The sequence below is a fragment of the Castanea sativa genome, chromosome 5 (assembly GCF_040712315.1).
Source record: "Castanea sativa cultivar Marrone di Chiusa Pesio chromosome 5, ASM4071231v1".
NCBI lineage: Eukaryota > Viridiplantae > Streptophyta > Magnoliopsida > Fagales > Fagaceae > Castanea > Castanea sativa.
Window position 1 is genome coordinate 62,848,380 of NC_134017.1, and position 20,653 is coordinate 62,869,032.

The 20,653-nt window shown below is 34.0% G+C and overlaps 2 protein-coding genes across 2 annotated transcripts; both read right to left on the bottom strand.

Annotated features, from left to right (window-relative positions):
- Positions 1 to 775: 775 nt before the first annotated feature.
- Positions 776 to 13,071, bottom strand: LOC142634438 (enhancer of mRNA-decapping protein 4-like). The gene is made up of 12 exons (XM_075808726.1): positions 12,302 to 13,071; positions 11,043 to 11,092; positions 10,807 to 10,963; positions 10,442 to 10,660; positions 9,577 to 9,705; positions 7,776 to 9,398; positions 6,589 to 6,948; positions 6,074 to 6,178; positions 4,477 to 4,647; positions 3,430 to 3,594; positions 3,214 to 3,339; positions 776 to 1,245 (listed from the first exon to the last, which is right to left on the bottom strand). Exons 1-12 carry the CDS (start codon positions 12,986 to 12,988, stop codon positions 937 to 939), a joined length of 4,101 nt encoding a protein of 1,366 aa, XP_075664841.1. The 5' UTR covers positions 12,989 to 13,071; the 3' UTR covers positions 776 to 936.
- Positions 13,072 to 14,709: 1,638 nt separating this feature from the next.
- Positions 14,710 to 17,917, bottom strand: LOC142636596 (ras-related protein RABB1c). The gene is made up of 6 exons (XM_075810863.1): positions 17,609 to 17,917; positions 16,885 to 17,024; positions 16,565 to 16,647; positions 15,902 to 16,106; positions 15,695 to 15,763; positions 14,710 to 15,134 (listed from the first exon to the last, which is right to left on the bottom strand). The coding sequence occupies exons 1-6, from the start codon at positions 17,652 to 17,654 to the stop codon at positions 15,042 to 15,044; spliced, it is 636 nt and encodes a 211-aa protein (XP_075666978.1). The 5' UTR covers positions 17,655 to 17,917; the 3' UTR covers positions 14,710 to 15,041.
- Positions 17,918 to 20,653: the final 2,736 nt, after the last annotated feature.

Genomic DNA, 20,653 nt, shown 5'->3' on the forward strand with positions numbered 1-20,653 from the left:
GTGGACTTTGTAAATGATGTAGATGTGATTAATTGTGGGTGTTTGAAATGTTTATTTTGTTTTAGAATTAAAAAGAAAGAGAAAGATACATTCTATGTCAAATTTTATTCTATAATATTCCTCCAAAAAAAAAAATTTCTCATTACTTCAATAGAATAATTATAATGAATATATGTGTGCAACTTATAATTGTTACTTTTTATGATGAATTCATTACCAAAAAAGTTTTATAACAATTATGCTATAATACATATACAACATTCTTCAAAATCATCTTAAATAATATATTACAATATTATCCGTGCATCGCACAGATAACTTACTAGTTAATAATAAAAGAAAGCACAAACTCTTACAACAGCTATTTGAACTTTGATGACTAAAGAAATGCAACACATTTCACAATTTTTTTCACAAAGGTTGAAGTAACAAGTTATGATTGGTGTACAATAAAAGAAAAAGGTAAGTAGTGACCCCATATAAAAAGGATGTCACATTATTCAGATGTCATACAAATTAAAACTTGTGTATGTAATATTGTTCAAGCTATAAGTAAAACATTTTAACTACTCATTTCTGCTGTCTCCACGTGCACTCAACGACGCATCATCGTGTGTTGGCTAAGAATTTCAGGAGGGTAAAAGTGAACAAAAGGTAACAAGATAAAAATAAATTAAAAAATGAGAAGTGCAGTTCTTCAAATGATGTGCTTAAAAAGTGAAAAAAAATAAAAATAAAAAGAGAGAGATGCAGGGCTGCAAGCATATACCAAAAATTTCAAGGGGCTAAAAAAACTATTTCACACAGATCGTCAAAATACAAACTTGTTACATGAACTATGCTTTCTTTCTTTCCTGGACCTTCCTAGATTTCTATACAGCCCAATGTTCCACTTACACCTTGGCACAGATTACAGATGAGACAAAGTGGGAAGAATCATTTACAGCTCATTAACACAGAATTAATAACATGCATAAGAAGGCGGAGGCTATTTGCTTCAGAAGCAGAGGTTGTTGGTAGGTTCCGATGATGACCCAGTAACTGATATACCTGCTCAAAGATAGGACGAACGTGCACTGCAATCATCGGATCTGCTGGGTTTATGGCAACAGCTACGTCCGTCATCCATGCCAATTTTCTAGATGTTTCATTGCTAATATCACAAGCAAGTTGCTGGAGAAGAGCCAGCAGAACTCCTTGGCTTAGAGGGAGTGGCATTGTCGACAAAATCCTTTGTAAATCAACCTGGCGGAAGAGCATAAAAAATATGAATGTTGTTGACTTCATACTATAGAAGCCTTGTCATTGCATAGCAAAAGCCAGTAATTAGTGTACACAATACAACTCAAATCCTTCAAACACCAAATGGACTCCATATACACACACAAAGGACCACTCCCTCACCCACCCCAGGTCCTGGAGCATTCATAAATATGCCAGACCAGAACATTTCGAGAAATTTTAGGCCTAACTGTATACCAACTATTGATTTTCAAGTAGGAAGTCTAAGAGACTCTTAAAGTCCAGATTCATAACTATGCATTATGCTAGACATGTATTTCTATATCTACATGTATCTATACTATACACACACAAAGGACCACTCCCTCACCCACCCCAGGTCCTGGAGCATTAATAAATATGCCAGACCAGAACATTTTGAGAAATTTTAGGCCTAACCGTATACCAACTATTGATTTTCAAGTAAGAAGTCTAAGAGACTCTTAAAGTCCGGATTCATAACTTTCATAACTATGCATTATGCTAGACATGTATTTCTATATCTACATGTATCTATACTATATTATACTATATATAATAATCGAAGCTTAGCAATTAACTTTGTTCATCTCTCATTATGCCACATCAACCACCTATTTCCAGACCTTTCTCTCCCCTTTTTGGCTTTTTTCCTCCCTATTATTCCCCACCTTACCGTGACACTTCCGCTAACCTTTCTCCTTTATGTCTTTTTTTCTTCCCATTATTCCCTACCTTACTGTAACTCTTCCTCCAACCTTTCATATCCTTTTTCTGTTCCCCATTTTCTTTCTATAAATTTACTATTCTCTTTCCCATTTAGTATTAACATATCCTTTTTCTTTTCTTTTCTTTGTCTAAGGGAGTTTAAATCTTTTAAAGACAACTAAACTTAATAAATTATCTTCAGTAAATTACAGAGAATGAACTATACATGATATCACATTACCAAATAATTATATATTTCCCACACAATGCGTGAATCTGCGACTGCAACAACAACAACAAAAGCTTTAGTCCCAAAATTTTGGGGTCAGCTATGGATCCTTAATAGGTTAGGAGATTTTTTTTTCCCCTCCATTCTACTCTATCTATAGTCATATTCTATTACTCCATTAATTGCCATTTCATTTTTTATTACATGCATAATTTGTGACTAGTTTAACTAAATTTGCAGATAGTTTTTCTTTGTTCAAAAGTAAGAAATTTATTAGAGAACAAAAAGGTGAATCATAACCCTAGTACACAGGAAGTATACAAGACTAACACAACAAAAATAAACTAGATTAATATTTAAGTTTAGCAACTCTAGAAGATCCATTATATTTGACATTTTTTTTTCTTACATTTTGTCCTCTATTATTTTTTAAATTGTGGCAAGAGAGTGAGGGATGGTTGTTCATGTTGCACTTGTATGTCACAATTTCAGCACTTTTTTTTTTTTTTTTAAATTGCGAATCCCAAGCCATATCAAACTCAATGATACATAGCAAGAACAGTACTTAAAATCACGGTAGTAAGGAGTGGCATGGTTCAACATGGTATTATTGCAAGTATGAGGGAAAAGCTAATAACTGTATATTATACGCATGTCCTACCCTCTACTCGTCAAGTTTTAGATATTAGAGATTGATGGAACTTAAAGGACTTGTGCGGTAGAACCAAATAAATAAGAAAAGGCTCCGTTGTATAGTGCTCTTTCGTATCAACTCCTCACTCAGAACACATTAATATGAATGTTGGTCTTTGATGAGGAATATTCAGTCCCATATTGCAAATATTGCTCATATTCAAACTAAAAGGCAATTGTTGGGTCCCGAGGGACTTGAGAAAAGAGACTTGCATGCAACAAATGCTTAACTTTATATGCAGCACATTTAATCTTCCACTAGCAATCTTCAGCTTTGAAATCAGAGTAATAATACGTGGTGGTGTGTGCAGAGCAGAACATACCTGAGAACATAACCATGAAACTATAGAGACGTCACTTCTCTGCAGGGCTCCAGTGAATGCTTCCTCAAATTTGCACTCAGATATCAATCTAGATAGTTCTTTAGTTGGATCCAAAGGTGCCTCAGCCTACAGACATGACCCTCTAAATGTTATAAAGCCCAAAGAGGGGTAAATGGACAAAATTGCAGATTAAGAAGGAAGCTTATATGCAGGTACCATCTCATGAAGACCAGCCAAAGGTCCATTGCTCAACTGTGATACCAAGGGATTTACTGCTTTTGGGTTAGCACCTGCAGCTGCAATGGCTAACAGCTTTCGCTGGCCATCAGCCAATTCTCCGCTCAAGGTTTGAGTGATTGCTGATGCCGAAGTAATTGCATCCTTTGAATCCATACATAGCATCATACCATCAGTATATATAGTTTTACAAGAATGTTGTAACAATCAAAGCTTAAAACAAATGCCCATAATCACAAAATAAAATCTCTGACTCTACTTTTGTTACTGGTTGGAATTTGCATCGACTATCCCACAGAATTACTCTACACTATTATATCAGTTAAAAAAAAAAAAAAAAAAAACAACAACAACAACAACAACAAAAAACAAACAAAACAAAACAAAAAGGAGCATTGATAATAACATGAAGCGCACTCAAATGACCAAGACATCCAAATACCATTAAAGGAGCAATAACCTACATTCAAGATACACCATGAACCAGATTAGGAATTAGCTGTTGCAACAGAAATTTTGATAAAATATGGTTGAAGTTTATTGTAGAGAATGTCCATCACATTTTTTTCTTAGTTCTTACATAGCTCACTCATAATATACCACAAAATTAATATTTTAAAAGCATACCAATGACAAGAAAAATCTCAAGAATAGAAGGTCGTAAGCACGGATGAGAGTGAGACCACTGTTCATGGATTATCTATTAAATGAATCATATGGGTTACGTCCTTCATGTGCTTCAATTTCAAAATGTATATCATTATTATAAATTACGCATTATTTCTAACTAAATAATATAGAATCCCCCCCCCCCCCCTCATAGTCTTTTGAACACATATAATTCAGAAGATGAAGAGTAGGTGCTGTTGAGAGATTTATTTCACATCCAATAAATATTCCATCAAGTGAGAAATATTCCCAATTGCTCTTACTCCAGCACAATTTGCAAGAATGAATGGTGGTTAAAAAATAAAAATAAAGAAAAAAACCCCTGCTTCCTACTAAACTCAGTTAAGCTATATTTACCCTTAAAGCAACGGCTAATGGAGAATGTGCAGACTCAAACTGCTGCTGAGTAGCAGATGTATGTTTGACAAGCCCTTTCTGGAATGTGGTATCAACTTGCTCAAACATAGTTTTGCATGACATCTCAAATGCAGGGATTATAGAAGCTTCCAGACTAGACCTCAGTGCATCCTGCAGTGTACAAACCATTATCAATCATCAGAACCAACATGAACCCACACACACAAAACACGGGCATGTGACCATTCATTTCACAAAATCAACAAAACAACCAAGCTAAAGAGAAAAACAAAAAATAAGAAAAATGTTAATTCAGTAAACCCAAAATAACACCATAAGGAAAAGCAAGGCTTTTACAGATCCTCCTAATTAATCATATCCAACATTAGTTGAGACAGATTACAGATGAGATGTGAATAGACTAATATATATACAGTTAAACAAGCTCTGAATGAATGAGCTACTAAAGGGTGAAAGGCTTGATTTGATGGAGACTCGGGTGACTTGAAAGAAAAATCCACTGATGCTATGGTCCATCTAATTATCCAGAACCAGGGTATGCTTAGTATAACCCATAGAGCACAGGCAATGAAATGGCATGCACAATTACCACACAGGCAATGAAATTGGAGTCCATACTAAGGCAGAAAGAGTGAAAGTTCGTCATGATTCATGAATGGCAAGTCCAATGAGTTAGGACTAAAGAAGAATGCAGAAAAAGAAAACCATGTAAATGAATCCAGACTTTTGATAAGACCAATCAAGATATGCACTTCTTACAGAACTGTATCAATTAGATCTTTATATTTCTTTTTTGGAAATTATTTTAGATATAAATTGATTCTCTAAAGTAGTCATATCTGCATAAAATTGATTAATGATGAATTGTATTTTTGTTTTCAGTCAAACTTGATGAATTATCTAAATTCTCACCCATGCTTCAACAATCATAGGGTTTTGAATTGATTAATGATGGGTTATACTGCCCTATTGCTACAGAATTTTGGTCTATGAGTTTGTTGGGTGATGCCGAAGATTGTTGTTGAGTTGGTAGCTTGTTGGCCAGGTTGTTTTCAGTGTCATCGGAATGGTCATTTGTGGATGGCTGCCCTGCATTACTTGATGTGGTGTCTGTGGAGGGAGAGGAACAACTAGAGTTTCGAAGATACAGAGAGAACTATGCCTAATCTCAAATTATTTTCTTTATAACTTTTTTGGATTGGATGTCAGCTTTGCATAACCAGTCCTTATGGTCTGTTATTGATTTGATAGATTTATGTAATTTGTGTGATTGATTTTTTGGTCCCTAGTCATATACTCCCTGTATATTTGGGCAACTCTATTTAATAATATCAATAAAACTTATCAAAAAAAGATTTAAGCATCACTACATCCAGCTCAATGGTTCAAGCTTTCCAACACATGAATATCCATGCCTTTAGATTATTTACAAAAACACAATCATGAGCATAATTGTAAGATTCTTAACATGTACAGTGAGCTATATAAGAAGGTTCAGGACTTCAGGTGAAGAAGATAGGGTTCACACTATAGCTCTAGTGGATACTATTGATATATGTACCAAACTTAAAATTACCTGAAGAGCTTGCTTCCCAGAAGTTTGAAACTGTGCTTGAATTTGCCTAGTCATGCTACCTTCAAGTTTTGAACCAACTGATCTTTCAAGTTGGTTCACACCTTTCTGCATGGCACACAATATAAAGCTTATTCAGCCACATTTATTTTGCAGGCAAATTAAGTTGTGTTAGTGCAGCCTGTTGTTAATTTAGAGGCTATATTGTGCTCATTATTTGAAGCAAATCCATTGTTCAGAATGAACCCATTATGCGATTACTGTCATAGCAATTTATAAAGCATGCTCCACCAGAGACTTCTATCTACTGATTTATAACAATAATTAGTATAAATGATAAGGGTGTCACGACTTCAATCCTTATGCCATTTTCTATTATTTGTGACGTTTAGTACATTTCAAGTAATGGTTCCATTCATAAAGGCAGATTCCTCCAATAAAAACAACAGAAACATAAAACATGAACATTCAAAATGCCAATAAGACATCCAAATTTTGACAAACGTAAAAATTAGAACCTGGAATGACTCCATAATAGCTGATGACATTGTTTTATCCACAATTGGAGTAATTGCACGAGCTACAGCCGGTCCAACCAAACCTATTTCCTTCTTTAAAGTTTTCTCGAGCATGGTTGGCAAGTCCTTGTTCATATAATTTGTGATTAAGTTTGTTATCTGCTGCATACGGTCTTGTTCTAGCTTCTCCTGCTTTGCATTTTCTTCTTGGAAACGAGCCCACAAAGCTTCAGTGTTAGCCTTGACAACTTTCTCCATGGTCCGGCCCAAGGATCCCTCTAGTCTTTTACCTTCTTTGGTAACTGAGCCAGAAACAATCACATTCATCTGCTTCTGCATTTCTTTTTGCGTGCTCATTAACTATGAAATATGAAAAATCATTAGTCCAAGAGTACATAACATGTGAGAAATATCTACAGAAGCCAAATGAAATATGAATATTTACAAAGCAGAAAACGACAAGATAGGAGAGTAGTGTTTCTAAATTATCTGTCAAAATTATAATGTGATCAGTATATAATCTAATATCATAAATCTTATAAGTATCCAGTTCATTGCGCTATGAAATGACATCCTTAACTACTGATATTTGTTACATAAAAGGAAGCATCCAAAGCAAGCATACCATAAGATATAAAACATCATGACTTTCTCTCTTTTTTTTAACTTCCCAAAAAATGATATTCAACATCAAAACTGATAGTAGGAGAAAAACACAGAGATACTATAAATAACAAGAATTGGAAGTAAAGGATCTGTCTGCAGTTTGCACGACAAGTCATCTGTTTCAGGTTGTAATATGATTAATATAAGAAGCAATCTGGCATTTTTATTAAAAAAAAATTATAAAAAAAAAAAAAAGAAGAACTTCTGAAAAAGCTACAGTATTTAAAATGGAAAAAAATGCCTACAGATGAGGTTAAATGCCAAAATCAACATGAACTGACATTATTGCAAAGCTAAGGAGCCCATTTTTATTGCCAAGATTCTAACATACACAGGAATAAAAAATAATCACCCAACAACATGAGACTAACCAAGTTACATGATTTAAGCAGAACTCTTCAAAGTCAACCCAGAAAAAGACATGGCCAAAAATATCATACCGGTTAAATGATGTCAGTGAACTAAGCTCACCAAATGTAGCTATCTATAACTAACCATGCATAAAAATGTAAAGCAATCACCTGTTCAAGCATCTCCTGCATAGCCAGTAACTGGGGCAAAGCAGTTTCTAAAGATGGGGAACCTGAATCACCACTTGGTTCATTTGACGAATCTGTAGAGTTAAAAGGACTTGGAGAAGGAGATGTACCACACACTTGAGAATTTTTCCCCTTCTGTCTTTTCTTCAGCACTGGGGCTGGAGACTGCAAAACTCCCATAGGAGTTTCTGATTCACCAACCTTTGCAGGTATATCCTTCATCATATCTTGAGCTTCTTCTGCACAAGGTTTAGGAGGTTGGTTTGGTAATTCAGTAATACTAACATCATTAGCTTGCCGAAATTTCTCCACACCATAAGTTCCCACACAACAATCTCTGGCCATCTGAATGCCAAGATCTGATGCCTGGGAATAGAAGGATTTCTCCTTTTTCTGAGCAACCATAATGTGAGAATCTCTCTGACTGTCGAACTCATTATTTTGACTGGTTCCTGTCTCACCAATAACTTTAACCTCTACTTCAGTGCTTTCTGCATCATTGCTGACAACCACATCTTGAACTTTTGCCTCTACCACATTCACACCAAGATTAATTTGAGAATTCTCAGATGATGATGGGGCTGTAGATAACAACTCTGATGGAGTTACCAGATGCGTTGGTTGTTTAAATACTATAGGAGGACTGGGAACAATAGAAACGTCACTGTGTACAGCATTTTTATCACCCTTATTCAAATTGTCAACCGAGGGAGGCACATTAGTCATGCTATCTTTCCCGGTGTCCATTCTCCGATCAGACGTATATTCAAGAGGTGACTGATCACCCCCATAATCAGTAAGAGGTGGACTAGTCTCAGAGCTATTTGATGGACTTCTAAAACCACGAAATTCACGAGATAAACCTGGACTCAAAGGAAGAGGTGGCAATGCAGCATGGATATTTTCGGCACTACTATGAGAAGGCAAATCACCTGCAACTGTTTCCACGCCAGAAATAGCAACTTCTGGCAAGTTGGTAACCTCAGAAGAAGCTAAGTTTTCAGAACGACTTGCTTCTGGGGCATTTTCAGAGCTGCTTGAAAGAATAGGTGCTATGGGGGTTGCATTAACCTCGGGTATCTCAGTGGGTTTAGTTCCAGGAGGTGATTCAAAAGTTGCAGAACCATCAGAAGCATCAAAAGCTCGAGAAACATTGGAGTCTGATTTCTCCAACCCCACATTGTCCAGGGGTGGTGGCAGGCACTGAGATAGGTCCAATGCATACTGCTGAATGGCTTGTGTTTGGACGCAGTAGACCTGTACAATATGTTCTCCATCTGGTATACTGTCACTAGTTCCAGTAAGAGACAGAATAGGCATTGTGACTGTAAACTCAGCAATGTAATCCATGCGGGTTGAAGCTGGATTAGGCCCATACTCTATATGTACAGCATATATAGCATTTTTCTTCGCATTTGCAAGTAGAAATAAGCCTGCACGAGGCAATGCTATGACTTGATTAAAGAATGCTTCCTCAACCTTACGTTCAGAGGAACTCTTTACATCCAAAGTCTGAGTAGACCGCCATGATTCAGCATCACTAGGCAACAACCAGCCCTCCTCACTCATAGAGGCCCATATCTTCACTTCCCGATTAAGTGGCCCCTGGAAAAAGGAAAAAAAAAAAATATATCGATGATTATTCGTCTATTGCTAAGTGGATCTTCAATACCAGACTAACAAGAAGTGAATACCAAAGGAGCTACATAGTAGATACTCTAAAGACGCCTGAAAGTCTAGTATGATAATATGTCACATGATGGGAAAGATTAGGAGTAGATACCGCTGTAATAAGAACAATGTGGTCTGGACGATGAGGGGCAGTCAAAAATGTCACAGAATTAACAGGATTGCCATCATGTGGTTTCAATACTGTAAGCGGTGATGCCTTACGGTCCTCCCAAATCTTCACCTGTTGCAGAAGAGGAATAAATTATAATTAAAAAAAAAAAAAAAACTATGAAAAATAAAATTCCAAGCCCACATAAATCAACGATTCCCAATACCAGACTAACTGGTTCATGAATCACATCCTACTTAAAAGGGTAACCTTTGGGCTCTATGAGGCATTGTACAACAGCAAAAAAAACTGCCACAACTCATTAGAAAATGGGTCTTCATTATTGTCATTGTTAATTTACCAGTAGTCCTAGAAGATTAAGCTATTATGAAATGGTGAATTTAATCACTTAACCATAATTCTAACATTCCACCTCACGTGTGGACCTAAACTAGCCCTTAATAAAAAGGACCCAACACATGGGATTTTTAACATTTTAAATGAGAGATAGAGTGAAGACAAGGATCAAACTCAGAATCTCCTATTCTAATACCAAGTTAAATTACCAATTATCCCAAAAACTTAAGCTATTAGGAAATTGTGAATTTAATCACCTAACCATAATTCTAATAGTCATAAATTGCCATGTAATGAAAAATATCACATAGAGTGAGACAAGTGTCCAATTTTAGGGCACTTCCCCCTTCTATGTCATCCTATTAGTAATATGGGTGCATAAGCATGTGACAAGCACACTGTTTTTCATTAACATTCAATGTTTTTCGGGGAACATTTCCTTACTGAAGGCACCAAAAGAGGAAAGATAAAAACTGGAAGACCACAAAGCCAATCGGGAGAGAATACTGACCGTGCCATCCATTGATGCTGAAGCTAAACGGCTGGTCATCCATTGGCACATTGACAACTCAGTAACCTCACCATCATGTTTACCAACAGATTGGACCCCGTCAATTAGTTTATCAATGAGACATTTAAGAGGTTCCTCTGCCGAAAACACTACACCCTTTCCAACTTTTGTGGTGTCGATTTTGAGGACACGGTTTCCAATTGCAACCATCAAAATTTCCTGTAAAGTAATTCTTGTTGGTCAACTATGAAGACCAATAAAACTAAAAAACTAGGAAAAAAAGGAGAAAATGCACAATCTAAAACAACTTTAGAACACTTTAGGGGATAAATTTTTGATGAAATAAAACACAAATTCATGATTACTTGTTTGTGAGGATGCCAACACACTCGTGGGTGGACTGACTCCCCTGCTCCCTCTATCTGCATAGAAAGAACAATTTTTCCTGTGATTTGAGGTTTGTCATCCTCATCTGATCCTTCATTGATCTTCCAAATGAAAATCCGTCCATCAACGCTAGCACTGCAGAAAATGGAAATTAGAACTTTCCAGAAGAAGACTAAATGAAAGGGCCAAATGAAAAATCAGGACAAAGATCTACCTAGCCAAAAGGTGAACATCTTCAGCGAAGAAAGCCATATCAGTTACTCTCTGCATAATAAATACTAAATACATAAACGAGAGATGAGGGAGGAGTTTTAAAAGATGACTGAATATTGAAAGGTGCATCAGTAATGTATACATAACAAGTAGAGAGTAATATTGATAGTAAAAATTTATATATAAGATCCAAATTCCATACAATCATAGGGAAATAAAAATAAAAATAAAAATAAAAAACCAAGTTTTAGCCCCAAAATTAAGGAGTCGGCTATGGATCCTCAAAATAAATTAATCAGGGTCAGAAATGTGTATTCTTTTTCGCCATTCCAAACTATCCAAAATCATACTCTCTATCAACCCCTTAATTGACAACTCCCTTTACTACTGCCACCAATGTCATTTTAGTTCTTCCTCCAATTTTTGGTTCACTCAACTTGAATCAACTTACTCTTACTCATTGGTACATTAATTATTCTCCTCTGCACTTACCCAAACCATCTCAAGCAAGTTTCTCTCATCTTTACATCAATAGGGGCCATAACTACCTTTACTTTCGAATCCTATCTTTACTTATATTTCCACTTATACATCTTAACATTCTCATTTTAGCTTCAATCATTTCATGAATAGGTTGTTTCTAAATAATCCAACATTTAGTATCATAGAGCATAGTTAGTCTTACAATAGTCTTATACAATTTTCCTTAACTTGATATGTATTCTACAATCACACAATACTTCTAATGCGCTTCTCCACTTCGCTACCTACTCTTATCCTGGGATTCACATCCTCTTTAATCTCTCAATCCTTACAAATTGTTGATACAAGATATTGAAATTTAAGGAACACCAGTCAATTTTTGAAATTTAAATTAAAAGTCTCTCCCATGTACTACAACTGCATCTTACAGGCAATGCCACTTGAATTCTTTTACTTGTGCCTTAAAAATGTGAATTGATAATAACAGTCGAACATTTCTACAATAATGTATAAAGAGAAGTTCTAAATACCAATAGTGGTAAACCCAATTGCTGCACTACAGAAGACAAATAAAGGTGTGACCTTTGAACAAAAATTTATAATGAGAAGTTGTAAAATCTAAATCCCAAGTTCCATTATCAATGCCTGGCATACAGTTACAATCTATGAACATGAAAGATTCAAACTTGCAATTGCATTGAATGAAATGATGAACACTGATATAGCAGCAATAAATTCAAAAACAAATGAAAAATGAAGAGTCATATCAGACTGTACCTGGCTGTGGCCTCGGAGCAAAGATCTTAAGGCAGTGTTAATGTTAAGGACACGGATATTACCCATCTTGAGGCCATAGCAAATATAAGATCTATTAACAGCAATCTGACGGCCAAGCACAAGGCCAGGATCAGAGGCATACTTAGTGATAGGAGTGACTTCAAGCTGTGGCTGAGCCTCATCTTCCAGGCGAACATCAATGTCATAGACAAGTTTATCGCCTATTAAATGGCGACCCCTTGGGAGTTTTGTGCTGAGCAACCTTGTGGGAGGCGTGGAAGGCGTAATGGCCAAATGGGTCATTGAGAAATCAGTGGCACTAGTTGTTGTTGATGTTGTAGTAGCACTAGTTGTTGCAGTTGTGGAGATGGGTCTGAGAGGGGCATGGAGGTTAGGTTGAGGAAACTGGTGGACAAAATGGTCAAGGGGTGTTGGTGGAGGAGGGTATGGAAGAAAGTGAGGGTGGTGGAAAGGGTATGAAGGACCAGTTGGTGGAGGATAAGAAGAAGAAGGTAAGAGATATGGAGGTGATGAAGAGGATGGAGAAGAAGTGGGAGATGGGAAAGATGGGGAGGTATTCAGATTACCAGGATTTGATGTGGGTTTGAAGAGTTTTTGCAAATCAAATTGTGTTCCTTGTTGATTTTGATTTTGGTTTTGGAGATTGGGATTTACAGGGGAAGCCATGAAAGAAACAGAGAGAGAGAGAGAGAGAGAGAGAAAAGGGGGGGTAATAGAAGAGAGCTTGCTATGTTATGGCTTTTGATGAGGCTGATGATGAAACATAAACACATATAGGAATATAGTATTATTTTAGTCAAAATATTTATAATTGATATATAGAAAGAATATACATATTATATACAGCAGTTGGGTTCACAACTTTTTGTGAAAGATGGATCAACTCGTTAAGATCTATCTTCTTTTTTTTTTTTTTTTTTACAAAACATTAAGATCTATCTAGTTATTCTCTTTAGCAGAAGGAAAAGATAATATGATTGATGATTGATCAAGATTTTTCTCTTATCTTATTGTTTGATCCATTTATATGATAATCTAAATTAAGAAGGGACTCTAAATTTTTTTTTTAATAAATACTAGAACTAGACAATAATAATTAATTATTGTTAATAAAACCAGCACGTTAATGGGTCAGGATTGCACCAAATGAAATGCCCCACTAGTCCAAAAACAAAAACCCTATGTGACAGAAATTATTATTAAAATCTCAATTTTATACCAGTTCTTTTGCAACAGAGACGGCTTGCCAGATTGAAGAGATTAAATTAATTAAGTTGAAATTAGCGATTTTGCAGTTTTCTTTTGTATTTTTTTTAATAAAAAAATACTAAGGTAAAACGTATAAATTGATGTGATATATACTATTAGCATCATCATCATCCATCACTCTGTAAGGATGTTTTTGTTTTCATTGGCACAGGTTCACCACTTGCTTTACTGTTTGCACACCTTTTGTTTAAAAAGGATTCACAAGTTTTGAAAGCAATTTGAAAACAGTAACCAACCATTGCTTTCCTTTTCAATTAAAAAAGTGGGGTAGTGTATTCAGATCTCTTAACATTGGATCAATCAATTTTATGTTTTGTGTAACATCACTTTGATGGCCTAAGCTCGCATGAATGTTAGCTTGCACAGTAAATTTAAGAGCATTCAAATCCGATTTTTACAAAAAAAAATTTCATTTTACCATCTCAAAAATTACTTTTATCATTTATACAATACCGCTTTACAACACACAGAATATTCCAACTTTTATTTTCCTATTCAACTCATTAAAATAATATATACTACCCAATAAAATAATATAATCCAAGCTTGCTACAATGCTTCATGGCCATCCTATCCAATAAAATATAATAAATATTATACAATTTTTGCTACAATGCCATGTAGGATAACACTGTAGCACAATTACAAATTTTTTTAACGTGACTTTTTGGGGCTCTGTTGCTAAATTTCACCTGCATATGGCTTATGAGAGACCCAATACTAATGCTCTAAGGGAATGGTGCACGGCCGCTTCCACCAGCTCCCATACCGCCTAGGAGGTGATCAGGTTTGATCAATACCAATTTTCCAACAAAAAAAAAAAAAAAGCCTTACTGGTGCTTAAGATAAATTAGCTGGTCCAATTCCAAAGACCAAAAAGTGATGAATTTCAATACACCAAGGCTAGGCTGCAATGCATCAAAATGAATCTCAAATGCTATGGAAGACATTTTCAAAATGAACCATTAGCACAAGGCCACCAACAAAATCAATTGACCGCTAAACAGATTTCATTCATAGTCAAGCTACCAGTTAAATGAATTTTTGACAAGCTCCTGATAGGACGAAAAAAAAATCAACCATCAATACTATGACCCAAGTAATAGAACACATGAGACTGTAAATGCAACCCAACATACAATATAAAGATCATCAGACAAGAACAATGCTCACTACTTACAGTTATCACAATTTGTAATCCTCTTCAACACAACTACCGACGAATGAAATAACTGTTAAATTTACAATCAAATACCCAAGACTTCAGAAAAGATTATACAAATATCTCATATTTTGAGTATGGATGTATTATAGGACAAGTTGCAAAGGAGGGCGAAAAAAGTCTTAACATTCAGACCCATAAAAAGGAAAAACAAGAAAAAGGGAGAACAAGAAAGAACAAGTAGACACTAGACAGGATGCTTCAGTTTAGCAGATGAGATCTCAAACTTCAACTGCAACAGCCTCCACCTTGAGCAGAACCACCATCTCTGCCTCCTGATGGTCCTGGTATGCCACCATATCCAACCTTTATTCCATAAGACTGCAAAACAAGACCAGGACAAGAGCATCAGCAAGACAGCAACACCATTCTATACCTCTCATCAATTCAACAAAACTATATTTCTGTGTAATATGTACCATTTCCAATGCTTTCAAGTTTTAACCACTTCATTGGAAAAGGTAAACTTAATCTCAATACAAGTCAGAATATCACCAAAAAAAACATTATATATCAACAACAATGGGTCTCAAATAGGAATTAACATATCATCGCTTCAATGTCCATATTTTTATGATAAAAATCTGAAAATGCACCAATACTAAGTGAAACTGGATAAACACGCATTTCTCATCCAAAGGAACTACTCACTGCTATATAATGTAAAACCTACATAGTGTGTTTTGATGAGCTTGCTTTCATAGCTTATTTTGTTTATTCTGCAAAAATACAGTTGTACCTTGAGAAGGGTGATGCTTTAAAAAGTTATTTATTTCTGTTTTAAGATGAAAATAAGCTCATCCAAACAATCCAATGAAATTCTTGAATTGGAAAAAAAAAAAAAGTAAGGGATGGGGGAGAACAAAAGAACAAAAGCTAACCTCATTTGACACATCAAATACTCCATCCTGAATCTTCTTGTAAATGGTAGCAGCTGTCTTTATGAATGCCTGCATAACAATTATTTACTATTTAAAACTGAGAAAGGTAACGGCAAAAAACCAAACCTCAATTCACATATATAGTTGAAGAATCTGAGGATTTTGTTACAAGGCACTTTCCAACATATCAGCAATATTTATTCTTACCTCCTCAACGTTCAGAGCAGTTTTAGCAGAGGCCTCCATAAAAATCAGACCATGCTCCTTGGCAAACTGCTCCCCTTCCTCTGTGCTCACAGCCCTTCTGTGAGCCAAATCACACTTATTACCAATAAGCATTATGGTCATGTTTGCATTTGCATGTTGCCTTGCATCTTCCAGCCAGCTAGCCAAATGATTAAAAGTCTCCCTCCTACAAATACAAAATCGAAATTGTCATCCTAATGCCTTATCTCAACTAAATGGCACAAAAATATAAATAATTCCCAATAAGTACATTCATTTAGAAAAAATTCAAAGCTCCTTTTAAGTATGCTTCTACGTGTAACATATAGACAGCCACTAAAATCTGCCTGAGGCAAGAACCTTTTAGTTTCCACTAAATTGTGGAATTTTTGTTCAACTTTCTTTGGCAATGCTGATTTTGTTTTCACTAGACATTGATTTGTAGAGTGTTTTGAAAGGCAATGTAAAAGTTCTGATGATTCACTAGATCAAAAATGATTATAATTGATGGTAAGGTTTAAAAAATATTTAAATTCACTGGGTATGAGTGAAAGCCCACATTGTAGAACAAATTTAAAACAATTAATTTTTTTCTGCATAAGACTATAAGCAAATGAATGATCAATATTTCAATGAAAACAGTACCTGGTTATATCATAGAGAAGCAATGCACCAGCAGCCCCTCTGTAATAGGACCTCGTAATAGATCTGAAGGATTCTTGACCCGCCTGGAATATTTCCAAGGAAACTTTAGCATCTACAACTTTAGTCACTTAAGGTACAAAATTGAATACCATCACAAACACACAGAAAGGCAAAGATTGAATTTTGTATCAAACTCGCATTTGTGACATTCATGGAACGAAAGAAAGGCGAAGATGCCAATAGTTATAATGAGCTTGTGTGGCAGAAGATAGAATTCAGTGTAAATTGCAATGCAGAAAGGAAAGAAACAGAAAAATTACAGTATCCCAGATTTGAAGCTTAATGGATTTGTTGTCGATGGTGATCATCCGAGCTCCAAACTCGACACCGATGGTGAGGTCATGGACCGGCTGGAACCGCTTGTCCGTGAACTGAAGAAGAAGACATGACTTCCCAACTCCTGCACAACCATAAACCATAAACCATAAATTCACTTCACATCAAACTCATAATAATAATAATAATAATATTTCTCAAACAAAACCCTCCCTAGAAGCCAATCAAATTACAATTGTTAAAGTAAATAACTCTAAGACTCCACAACTTTCGCCACAACTCTAACTCTGACGAGAGGAATATAGAAAAAAAAGTGGTGGATCCATCATTGTCTAAGACTCACATTATTTTTTATTAAACTCAAACAAAAGTCTCATTCGTTAGCTACAATTTCAATTCAATTCAAAATTCAGGGATTTCGTTTTAAATTAAAAAAGAAAAAAAAAAGTCATAGTAAAAGAATTCCAATTCCACGCTGGAATATATAGAATAAAGCCTAGAATCACATCCAAAACAAAACAAAACATAGAGAATTAATTAATTCTCACGTACAAAATCAGAAACCCAATCATCAGAGTTGGTGATTGGATAAAATTAAACAGAGAAAGATGAACGACGAAGTAATTCGATGCGATTGAAACATACTAATAATTATTCGAGATCTGAATTCTTCAAAATTTGAGAGAGAGAGAGAGAGAGAGAGAGTACCAGTATCGCCGATGATGATGTACTTGAAGAGATAAGCGTATGACATTCCCAATACTCAATTTTTTCCGCTTTTCAATTTGGAAATCGAAATTCAAATCAATGAATGAATGAAGCTAAACCAAAGGCAGCTTATATAGTTTGAATTGAATTTCCGAAGGAAGTAAAAAGTAACGAATGGAATTAAATAGAATAGAATTGAAGCGAAAGTGAAAGAGAGAGAAGAAAGAAAAACCAAGGCGAAGGAAGTTACAGCAAGGCAAACGCGTCCCTTTCTTCTCTGCTATTTATATTTTCTTTTCTTTTCTTTTCTTTTCTTTTTGGGACGGTGAGGTGAACACTATATAATAGTATTTGTCTTTGTATTATTGTGTACGCAACGAGGGTATTTTGTAAAATAAACATCAAGTTTAATTTTATTATCCTCTCAAAAAAATAATAAGATTTTAATTGTATTATAAAATATACTATAAAATTAGGATAGATTAATCTATATAATATATATATAGCAAATCTCTAAAACCCACCATTTTCAACGTCAGCACAATATTTAAATAAAATTATCAATTTATTTAAATAAAATTATTTTTCTTTAGTTCAAACTTAACAAAGAGTAAAACTCTATTTATCTGATCTGAAACTCTCACAATTTTCTACGTTAGTACAATATTTAAATAAAATTGTCATTTTATTTAAATAAAATTATTTTTGTTTAGTCCAAACTTAACAAGGAGTAAAACTCTATTTATTTGACAAGTCTAACTTAAACTCAAACTCATCATTTTTTTTAAAACAAAATTATTTTTGTTTATTCCAAACTTAACATAAAGTGAAACTCTGCCTTTTTGAAAAGTCCAACTTAAACTCAAACTCATCATTTTTTTTAAACAAAATTATTTTTGTTTAATCCAAACTTAACAAAGAGTGAAACTCTATCACTCTAATAAGTCTAACTTAAACTCAAACTCATCATTTTTTTTAAACAAAATTATTTTTGTTTAGTTCAAACTTAACAAGGAGTGAAACTCTATCTCTCTAACAAGTCCAACTTAAACTCAAACTCATCATATTTTTTAAACAAAATTATTTTTGTTTAATCCAAACTTAACAACGAGTGAAACTCAATCACTCTAACAAGTCCAACTTAAACTCAAACTCATCAATTTTTTTAAACAAAATTATTTTTGTTTAGTTCAAACTTAACAAAGAGTGAAACTCTATCTCTATGACAAGTCCAACTTATACTCAAACTAATCTTTTTTTTAAACAAAATTATTTTTATTTAATCCAAACTTAACAAGGAGTGAAATTTTATCTCTCTAACAAATCCAACTTAAACTCACACTCAAACATTGATAATTTTTCTTCAGTATTTTTTGGTCTTTCAGAAGTTTTAATATCTGAATTTTTTAGTTATTTTTTTGTAGTAGAAATTGTCTGACAAATTTTTTGTAAGTCATTACACGTTCAAGTAATGACTTCTTCATCAATTTGTTACACAAATTGAAATTATACAAGAACAAATCATGTAATGGTGTAGTATCTTAATCAATTTAAGATTTTATAAAATTATTTTAGTCTACCTCACAAATTGATAAGTTCCCGTGCATAGTACGGGTTAGCGACTAATTATAATAATAGCTACTACTATTAAATTTTTCTTGAAATTTTGTGTGATACTCCTAAAATTTTAGTTTGAAAATTTTTGAAACTTAAATTATAAACTTTTTACCTAAATTAAATTACCTTAATAATTAATATAAGATTAATAGAATTTTAGTTGGAGTAAAATTTTTATTTTTTTTTTAATTTAAGTAATGTGTTTGAGTTTGTTGGGGGAGTGTAATTATGTGTGTGTTTAACAATTACTAGTTTTTTTTTTAATGTCTATCAATTTTTTTTTCCAAAGCCCATGCATTATTGGGCCTTGCCTTGATACAAAGAAAACAAATTTGAAATAAATTTACGCTTTTTTTAAATGTGAAGTTTGTAAATAAAATGGTAAAATACAAAACTGACTTTCTAAATTTTTTCAGATTTCATTTCAGTCCTCTAACTTTACTTTTGTTCATTTCAATCCTCTAATTTACAAGTTTATTCAATTAAGGCTTTTCTATCAACTTTTGTTATATGTTGTGGTTAATTTTTCAATTTTATAAATTTTTCTTCAAATTTTTTAAATTAAAAAAATTCAATTAATGATTGAAAAATATTTTCTAGATTTTTTTTTCAAAAAATTTTAACAAAAGTTTACAGAAATGCCTTAATTGAATAAATCTGAAACTTAGAGGACTGGAATGAACAAAAGCAAAGTTAGAGGACTGAAATAAAATTTGAAGAATGTTAGAGGGTCAATTTTGCATTTTTGCCTAAATAAAACAATTCTTTCTGTCGCGTATCCACCATTAATGCAGCCTTAAATGCTTCAATTGTAAATTCTAGTATTCAGCGAAAGGTTACACACCTATTCTATGGGTTAAGTCAACCCTATTCCATGAGTACCGATAGGCAACATAGGGGAAGAAACACTACACATGGGAATTAACAATACAAAAATTTTGTTAGAAATTATACCTTTTCTTTTGTCGGGATCAGGATTAAGAAGGAAAAAATCTTTCGATTTATCACTTCTAACCCCCTTTTTTTTTACTATTTGGGAGTTAACTTTTTTTTTTTTTTTAGAGTCCGGCCCACAAGGTCTTAATATAAAATATGAATCATAGTTATAATAGTTTGTAATCTATTTCCTATATTCCGCGCTATCCGGATACTAGAATGAATATCCAACGAGTTCCATTCTTTTTAATTTTAACCATGACTTACATAACATTCTTTTAATTATTATTTTTTCCCTTTTAGAAAGAAGTATGTGAACTCTCATTAAGATTAAAAGGCCAAATCGGCCGTACTTACATCTATGAATTTTTGTGTAACATTTTCCGTTTACACTAATTTGAAGTTTAGGAGTGTGCTTGGAAAAGTTAAAAGATTTTCCTTTAGTTTTTTGTCTCAACTTTTTACAAATAGTTAAACTTTTTTTACACATTT

Bases quoted from the DNA above. Each gene is read 5' to 3' on its own strand.
- LOC142636596 (XM_075810863.1), bottom strand. From the start codon at position 17,654: ATGTCATACGCTTATCTCTTCAAGTACATCATCATCGGCGATACTG. The intron at 16,107-16,564 runs GTACTGTTTTCA...TTGTATTTGTAG, and splicing joins CTTCTCTATGATATAACCAG to GAGGGAGACTTTTAATCATT. The intron at 15,764-15,901 runs GTAAGAATAAAT...ATTGTTATGCAG, and splicing joins CTGCTCTGAACGTTGAGGAG to GCATTCATAAAGACAGCTGC.
- LOC142634438 (XM_075808726.1), bottom strand. From the start codon at position 12,988: ATGGCTTCCCCTGTAAATCCCAATCTCCAAAACCAAAATCAAAATCAA. The intron at 11,093-12,301 runs GTACAGTCTGAT...TTTATTATGCAG, and splicing joins TGCTCCGAGGCCACAGCCAG to AGAGTAACTGATATGGCTTT. The intron at 9,399-9,576 runs GTATCTACTCCT...TCCTTTTTCCAG, and splicing joins ACATTGTTCTTATTACAGCG to GGGCCACTTAATCGGGAAGT.